Source organism: Delphinus delphis, chromosome 2, assembly GCF_949987515.2.
Source record: "Delphinus delphis chromosome 2, mDelDel1.2, whole genome shotgun sequence".
Lineage (NCBI taxonomy): Eukaryota > Metazoa > Chordata > Mammalia > Artiodactyla > Delphinidae > Delphinus > Delphinus delphis.
The window spans coordinates 74,385,226-74,393,680 of record NC_082684.1 but is presented as its reverse complement, the minus strand read 5'-3'; the positions used below and the strand labels follow the sequence as shown (position 1 = coordinate 74,393,680).

At 42.1% G+C, this 8,455-nt stretch overlaps 1 protein-coding gene across 3 annotated transcripts; it reads left to right on the top strand.

The window, feature by feature from the left end:
* Nucleotides 1-366: 366 nt before the first annotated feature.
* On the top strand, nt 367-7,975 carry NGDN (neuroguidin). Of its 3 annotated transcripts, XM_060004823.1 has the most exons (11): nt 367-388; nt 743-802; nt 1,424-1,495; nt 4,998-5,135; nt 5,385-5,469; nt 5,554-5,606; nt 5,858-5,981; nt 6,064-6,232; nt 7,005-7,161; nt 7,303-7,360; nt 7,814-7,975. In XM_060004823.1, the coding sequence occupies exons 1-11, from the start codon at nt 377-379 to the stop codon at nt 7,831-7,833; spliced, it is 948 nt and encodes a 315-aa protein (XP_059860806.1). In that variant the 5' UTR covers nt 367-376; the 3' UTR covers nt 7,834-7,975. The 3 variants fall into 3 exon arrangements, with proteins under 3 accessions (XP_059860806.1, XP_069396548.1, XP_059860807.1); XM_069540447.1 differs by lacking the exon at nt 7,814-7,975 and having other exon boundaries at nt 7,303-7,365; XM_060004824.1 differs by lacking the exon at nt 367-388 and having other exon boundaries at nt 754-802; nt 1,424-1,513.
* The last annotated feature ends 480 nt before the right edge of the window (nt 7,976-8,455 follow it).

Sequence of the window (8,455 nt, the reverse complement as noted above, 5' to 3'; positions counted from 1 at the left end):
GGCGTCCAGGAGCCAATATGTTCTCAGTTCGCTCAGTTAACTCCTTTTTTCCATTGGGTCTTTCTACCTGTCAATCAATCAGTTGCCGAGTTTTTACTGGCTTAGCTCCACTCATTCTACTCAATTTACTAATAACATGCTTCTTTCCAATAGCATCTTTACGTCGTTAAAGCTCCTCCTAAGTCTGACGAATTTAGCCAGTTCTTCTATTCCATTGGCTGGACCCGGCCCCTCCTCTCGTACATCCTGTTCGGGGCGGAAGTGAGAGAGCCCTTATTCCTATTGGCTTAGGTTTGCAAGCGGCGGCGGCCTCTCGTCTATAAAGAAACGTCAGCTCTCAGGAAGTACAGTTCCGGAAGGGGCGGCCTTTGTGAAAATGGCGGCGCCGGTGAGTGTAGTGTGTGTGCTTCTTCGGCTTGGTATTGTGGACGTTTGTTTTCTCCTCAGTGCCTCGAGGCAAATTATTGGGGCGAGGGAAGGGTGGTGATGGAAATAACTCCAGGGAGGCGCCCTCCCTGCCACAGCGGGGCAAAAGCAGTAGTAGGGAGACGTGGCTGGAGTTACCGCTCCTTTCCAGTGACCTGAGAGGCTGGCGGGCTCTGAGGCGAGGCTGCATGTGCACCGGAGTGGGAAGGCAGGAAGTCCGGGGTGTTTGAAGGAGAGAGGGGGCTTTTCCACCTCACATGTTCCGTCTTATAATCCTGAGGAAAGAATGTTTTTTTCTCTTCTCTCCCTTCCATAGGAGGTGCTGGAGTCAGACCTGCCAAATGCCGTAGCACTTTTGAAAAACCTCCAGGAGCAGGTGAGTAATGGCACCCCTTCGGAATAGATTAGTCACGAATCGGCTTTGACTTTGCCGCACCTCTAAACTTTGGTTATTTGGGGGCACATATTTGAATGACCAGATAACAGTAAGAGCAAAATGATATAATGAAAACCTTTTCAGGCTACAATTCAGAGTAATTGATTTCTGCGTCCAAAGGAATACAGAAAACTCCAGAAAAAAAGCATCTGAATCAATTTTCTTTATTCTTAGAGTTAAGGAAACCGATGCCGAAAACGGTGACACGATTTGCCCTTTGGGTGCCTAGCTCATATACGTTTATATAGTTCTATGCATTGCAAGTTCAACCGGTACAAAGCTACAATGCCCCCATCACCACTGTCCCAGCCCCCATCCCCTCCCCCTGGTTTGGTAAGATGGTCTCTTTAGCTTTAAGAAGAGGTGGAAAGGTTTTTCTACCTTTTGAAGAAGTATCAGAAACCATCTCTCCTATACTTTCTCAGAACTGAAAAAATAGTGGTGTACTTTAGGCAGTGTTTCAGATAATTTTTAGGTGGCATTGTTTAGCTTTTGCACTTCACAGCTCACAGAGATAACTTGATGTATTCTAATCAGTGGGTTTATTTGGATTAATTTCAGGTGATGGCTGTCACTGCACAGGTGCAAGCTCTGACCAAAAAAGTTCAAGCTAAAGCCTATCCTACAGAGAAGGTAGGACATAACTGAAGAGTAAGCACCCCTTGACTTGACGTTCTCAACAATTCTTTCCATCGTAGACTTATTGAGTGTCTTGTATGTGCTTAGTGCTGGAGCTTTGAAGATGAATAAGATCCAGTTTCTGAGCTGAAGTCGAGTAGAGAAGGCAGGTGAAAGCAATAGGTATAAGCAGTAGCAGTCATGATGAGCGGCTGTGCGAGCTGAGGAGCAAGATTAAATATCACGGAGCAGAGGGAATTAGCGTGGGCGTCTCAGAGGGGTAACAGGATTGTGAGGAATAAATAGGAGTCAGAGGGATAGAAAGAAACAGCATGTGCAAAGGCACAAAGACCTAAAAGCGTGATATTCTGGGAAAGGAGGTAAGTCGTGTAGTGTGCTTGGGTGTACATTTTGTGTGTGTGTTGGGGACAGAGAAGTAGTCACTCTGTGTGAAGAGCCTTGTAGGCCAACTGTATTTCATTTAATATAAAATGCTGTTAATTGGCGACGTATCACTGACTTACATTGAGTATACAATGTTGCTTGTTAATCTATGACATAATGCTAAGATACCATTGATTTAAAGATGTATCCTGACTTCAGAGATGTTAAAATATAAAAATGATGTCTATCTTAAAATTAAATATGGTAGTTTTCAAATTAAGGTCTTATAGAACCTTCTCAGGGACCATTGAGTGTGGGGCAGTATAGAAGGAGGTCTCTGGGGACTTCCCTGGCGGTCCAGTGGTTAAGACTTCGCCTTCCGATGCACGGGGTGTGTGTTCAATCCCTGGTCAGGGAGCTAAGGTCCCACGTGCCTCGTGGCCAAAAAACCAAAACATAAAACAGAAGTTTATTGTAATAAATTCAATAAAGACTTTAAAAATGGATCACTTCCAAAAAATCATTAAAAAAAAAAACAATGGTCTCTGGATCCCTCATACCTGCTTGAGCTGGAAAACTTGGGTGTTACCTGTTTTATGTATTGAGCTTTTGTCCTAAGATGTCATTTAAGCAAAACATTCCATAGGTCAACAGAAATATGCAAATCATAGTAGGTTAATAAAAATCATTGAAGGATTTTTAAGCATGAGATTTACAGCGGATTGTGTTTTAAAAAGACGTGATTTTTAAAAAAATTTTTAAATTTATTTTTGGCTGCGTTGGGTCTTCATTGTTGCGTGCGGGCTTTCTCTGATTGGGGCAAGCAGGGGCTACTCTTCATTGCAGTGCGCGGGCTTCTCAACTGCGGTGGCTTCTCTTGTTGCCGAGCACGGGCTCTAGAGCGCGTGGGCTTCAGTAGTTGTGGCATGCAGGCTTAGTAGTTGTGGTGCACAGGCTTAGTTGCTCCACGGCATGTGGGATCTTCCTGGGTGAGGGGTCGAACCCATGTGCCCCCTGCATTGGCAGGCAGATTCTTAACCACTGAGCCACCAGGGAAGTCCCCAAATTTTTAATGTATCTTCTTTTTGCCTTTTCTTTTGCATCATTCATTTTCGTTCTTTTCTTATTTCTCATTTTTTAATATTCGCTTTTTATTTTGTCTTTCTCTCATACGCTTGTAACCCATTAGAACTTGACAATGCCCAAGCATGTCAGAAGAGCCTATTTCTCAAATTCTTGGCTATCTTTATTCTGGTATCATGCTTTGATCCATTTTAATGCCTTTTTGAGATGGGCTGTGCACGTGTATCTTAGATCATTATATATTTATTCACCGAACAGATATTTATTAACCTTCAGGATCAAAGACTTCTGGTAGGTGCTTTTTAGGCTACAAAGTACTTTCATATCTTATTTGAGCCTCATAATTACTTTTGGGGGTGGGAAGGAATTACTGTACATATTATAGATGAGGAGACAGAGGTCATGATTTACCCAATATTTGACTGCTAAATGCCTAATTCAAAACTTGAACTCAATTTGTCTGTCTTTAAATCCTTTGCTCATCCTCCTGTAGCATGCTAGTGTTGATCTCAATAGCTTAGCATGTTGGTTTACAGATACCTAGGGCTTGGGTGTTGGAGTCAGGCTGAGTTTGAATCCCAGATGTACTCCTATTACTATGTAATCCTAGGCAGAGTATTTAATCTGTCTGAAATAGGTCTTCCGAGGGCTGTGGACTTTTTCATTTTCGTTTTATGCAGTCACGGTGACTTTTTTTTTTTTCGGTGACTTTTTTTTAATAACTATAGCTTAGGTCTGCTTACACACGTTACTTTTTTTATTTAAAAGAATACACTTATAATTTATGATTTTCTGCCTGTAAGTATAATACATTTTTTTAAAAAAAATTTTTTATTTATTTTTTGGCTGCATTGGGTCTTTGTTGCTTCGTGCGGGCTTTCTCTAGTTGCGGCGAGCGGGGGCTACTCTTCATTGCGGTGCAAGGGCTTTTCATCGCAGTGGCTTCTCTTGTTGCAGAGCACAGGCTCTAGGCGCGCAGGCTTCAGTAGTTGTGGCACATGGGCTTCAGTAGTTGTGGCTCGCGGGCTCTAGAGTGCAGGCTCAGTAGTTGTGGCGCACGGGCTTAGTTGCTCCGCGGCATGTGGGATCTTCCCAGACTAGGGCTCGAACCTGTGTCCCCTGCATTAGCAGGCGGATTCTTAACCACTGCGCCACCAGGGAAGCCCCTAATACACTTTTAATTTTAGAAAGTTTAGGAGATACATAAAATCACAAAGAAGAGAATTAAAAATCAGTGTAATCACCATTCTGAGATAATCACTGGGGTACATTTTTTATTTCATTGATTGTAAAAGTAATATATGCTTGATGGGAACCCACTTTTTCAGTACAAGCACTCCATTTCTTGCTTTTCCTCATCTCGATCCTCAGGGGTAGCAGTTGCTAATTATGTTATTTTCACATATTTTTCTATACATATAAAATGTGTGTATTATACTTCTCACCTCCCCCCCTTAATTGGAACCACATTATTCACACTTTCTATACAGTGTAGAAAGTGTGTCGACATAGATAAGTCCATGTCAGTATGTACAGGTCATTGTTTTTACCTATATTATATAATTCCATTGTATGGGGATAAAATCAGTGATTGTTTTGGTTAAATTAATTTAAAATTCATTACTGTATGGAGACATTTCTGATTGTCACAGCTTGGGGGATGGCATCAATGGGTGGAGGCCAGGGATGCTGTGGAACATCCTTCAGTGCCCAGACAGCGCTCCACAGCAAAGAATTACCTGTCCCCCAAATGTCAATAGCTCTGAGTTTGAGAAACCTTGCTCTAGTCATTTTGGGGGATACTTTATTGATTTTCCTGCTCTTATTGTCATACAGTAATTCTCTAAGCTGTGCTTCTGTTGTATTAGCATAATTTTCTCTGTGGCCATTTTAGGTACAGCCACTTCCTTGAGACTACTCCAGATACCTTATATGAACTGCATGGAAAAAAATTTGAACTTGGAAAAAATTATCCTGTTCTCCCTAGACTCTCCTCCTTATTCTGTGGTTAAAACTGAATTTGCATCTCTTACTGTTTGATTCAACTCAGGGTCTCAGCCTTTTGGAAGTGAAAGATCAGCTGTTGTTAATGTACCTGATGGATCTGAGCCATCTCATTCTGGACAAAGCCTCAGGAGGGTCTCTTCAGGGACATCCTGCAGTTTTGAGACTGGTGGAGATTCGCACGGTATGAGGCATTTGTCATCTTAGAGTTCTGCATTTCTATATCCTGAACTCCAGGACTGACACAATAGCTCTCATTTAAGTGGGTGTCCTCATGTTTAAGGGAGGAAACCAAATGAAAAAAAGCATTTTTGTCTTCATTTGCTCTACTTTGTGCATATTTTAGGTGCTTTATCTGGCAACTTAACATAGGGACTTTTGGTGTATGCTTAATTTTGAGGAGGACATGTAGTCCTATTTAACCACATTATAGGTTTTGGAAAAGCTTCGTCCTTTGGACCAAAAACTGAAGTATCAAATTGACAAACTGGTGAAGACGGCAGTGACAGGCAGCCTCAGTAAGTGGGGGAAGCTGTAAGGTTATGTGTGGGCCGTTCACAAAGTTCCAGATCTTGTAAAATCTCTTGGGTCTTTTATTTTAGGTGAGAGTGACCCACTCCGTTTTAAGCCTCATCCCAGCAATATGATGAGCAAGGTAAGAGGTAGCATTATCCCGATTTTCCTCAGGAATCTAAGCCTGAATGAGCCTTGTAATGCTCCTGGATCTCCTGGGATTCTCTTACTACCGTTGATTCCCAGCTTGTGCCTTAGAATGTTGAATGTGAGATTCCCCTTTCTCCCTCTTGTTTGTATTCCCACCTTCCCAGAGTACTTCAGCTTTGGATTTTCTTATCACTTGTTTGACTAACGCTTCCTAAGTTTGTGGACATTATGTTCCTTTTGTAGTTGAGCTCTGAGGATGAGGAGGAAGATGAAGCAGAGGAAGGCCAGTCTGGGGCTTCAGGGAAGAAATCTGGAAAAGGGACAGCTAAGAAATATGTTCCACCACGCTTGGTTCCAGTGCATTACGGTATGAACTGTGGAGGCTGCTTCCTCAGCATGAATTGTGTTTCTCTGTTCTGGGATAACCCTTGCTGATTTTTATCACATAGATGAAACAGAAGCTGAGCGGGAGAAGAAGCGCCTAGAACGAGCCAAGAGACGGGCATTGAGCAGTTCTGTCATTCGTGAACTAAAGGAGCAGTACTCAGATGCTCCAGAGGAAATCCGTGATGCTCGGCATCCTCATGTTACTCGACAGAGCCAGGAGGATCAGCACAGGTCCGAGTCCTTGCAGTTAGAAATTGTTTTCTATGCTGTAGAGACCTGGCCTTTGAATGACGATGATTAAGTCTAATTCCAAGAGAACCCACATTATCTAGAAAGTGGAGTGCAAAATTTGGTGTGACGGTTTCTAAGAGTTAGCGGTTTGAAGTACAGAATAGGAACTAGCGGGGGAAATGTCTTTTTTTTTCCCCCAGGGGTTCAGGCTGAGCAAGTGCTACATGGAGGAGAATATATGCAGTTCCACCTAGTAGGATTTTAAAGTTCTGTGTTTCACTATCACTGCTGTTTATTTTCTGCAGAAAGCAAGAAAGTCACGTTTTTATAATGGCATGGAGAGTGCTAGATAAGTTCAGGGAAGAAAAGTAGAAAAGCAGTTATAAGTTGAACACAGACTCATCAACTTTGCCCAGGTGTCCATCTCTGCAGTTGGTAGGTTTGAGTGAGAAAGTTCATGTAGAGGATCCTGTTTATGGAACTGGAATATAAAGAATTTCCTGTTATAGTTTAAGTATTCCTGTGGATGGGCTGTGAGTTCATCTCTGGGGAGGAGGGAAGTTCTAGTGCAAAGAACATTTCATTGAGTATTGAGCATTGAGTGTTGAGCACACAGTATCACCTCACTAAATACTATAGTGACTTGCTATGAAATTTCTTGAGAACTGTCTGAACGTGGGGTGAGTAAACACCTGGGCCCAGGTTCTTGGCTGCAACTTTCTGCCTCTATGGTCTGAGCATGCTGCAAGTGGTGTCTGTGTTTCTCTGGCAGGATTAACTATGAGGAGAGCATGATGGTGCGTTTAAGTGTCAGTAAGCGGGAGAAAGGACGGCGAAAACGAGCAAATGTCATGAGCTCACAAATTCATTCCCTCACGCACTTCAGTGACATCAGTGCTTTGACAGGAGGAACCCCTCATCTTGATGAGGTGAGGAAGTGATACAGTGATGGGAGGTGACCTTCATGCTTTCAGCTAAATGTATGTGGGCTTATTACCGTGAGGAACTTCGGAAGGGACACTAAACTTGGAAGCTCACCGCCATTCCTTCCCTTCTCCATGTGTCTCCAGGATCAGAATTCTACTAAGAAGCGGAAGAAGATACCTAAGAAAGGTCAGAAGAAAAAAGGTTAGTGAATGACTAGGACTTGGGTGATCAAGTGCAGGATGGGGTTTACGAATTGGGATGCCAGCTCCGGATCTGCCATCCTAGGTTTTACCAACCTTTATAGTATCTCTTCCATACTGGGTGTTAATCTCTTCAGAGGTGGGCATTTATTTTTTTCTTTCCCAAGATGAAAATCAGCATCATTCACAAAAGAGATTTCTGGATTCTATTTCTGAAGGCCCCACAGTTCCTGTTCAGGTTTCCTTAAGTAAACTATGAAAGTGTGACTTGAAGGAACCATTATCCCATTTCAGTTTCTATCCTGCTTCTAGTCTTTTGTCCTGGGAGGATATAGAGAGTATTGCTGAGGGAACCCACTCCTATCGAGCCCTTCTCTCTAGATGTCCTTTTTTTCTGTCCCTTTGGCTTTTCCCAACTGTCCTTTGCCTCATTCTTGGTTTCCCTTCCTTTCAGGTTTTCGGAGGCGGCGGTGATTATGGGTGTACATATTTAATTTATTTTTTGTCATCCTGGGATACTTCTAATTTCACTGTATGTAGGTTTTTTCCTCGGAATTCATTAATTATTTGCTCTGGACATGTGGAAAGATCTTTATTAATAAAATTGATTATACTTACGAATTGAAGCCCCTTTTGCACATGTATTATATGACTGGAATCACTGGGTATGGGGTATTTTTGGTGAGAGGGTGATGGAAAAGGGAAGGATGAGGTTTTGGGGGGAATAAGAAAGTTTGGCTTTATATGGTTTTCTTTGATAATACATTTTCACCAGAAACTAAAAATTGGTTATTTAATCAAAAAATATTGAGAGATTAGAGTAGTATAATCCACTCTTTCAACCCCACGTTGCCCCAAGTTCCTGTATGATTTGTTATAATTATAATACAGATCATCTGAAATATATGGATTTTAAGATTTATTAATGTATCTTGCTGGCCACCAGGTGGCATTAGTGGCTTAGGAAACCTCCTTTGGTGCTTGACTATAATCAAAAGCTAGATAGAACCTTTTCTCATTACCAAGAGTTATTCTTGTCTCCACTTCTCTGAAAATTTTTCCTTTCTTTCGAAAATAGCATGGACGTAGGGCTGAT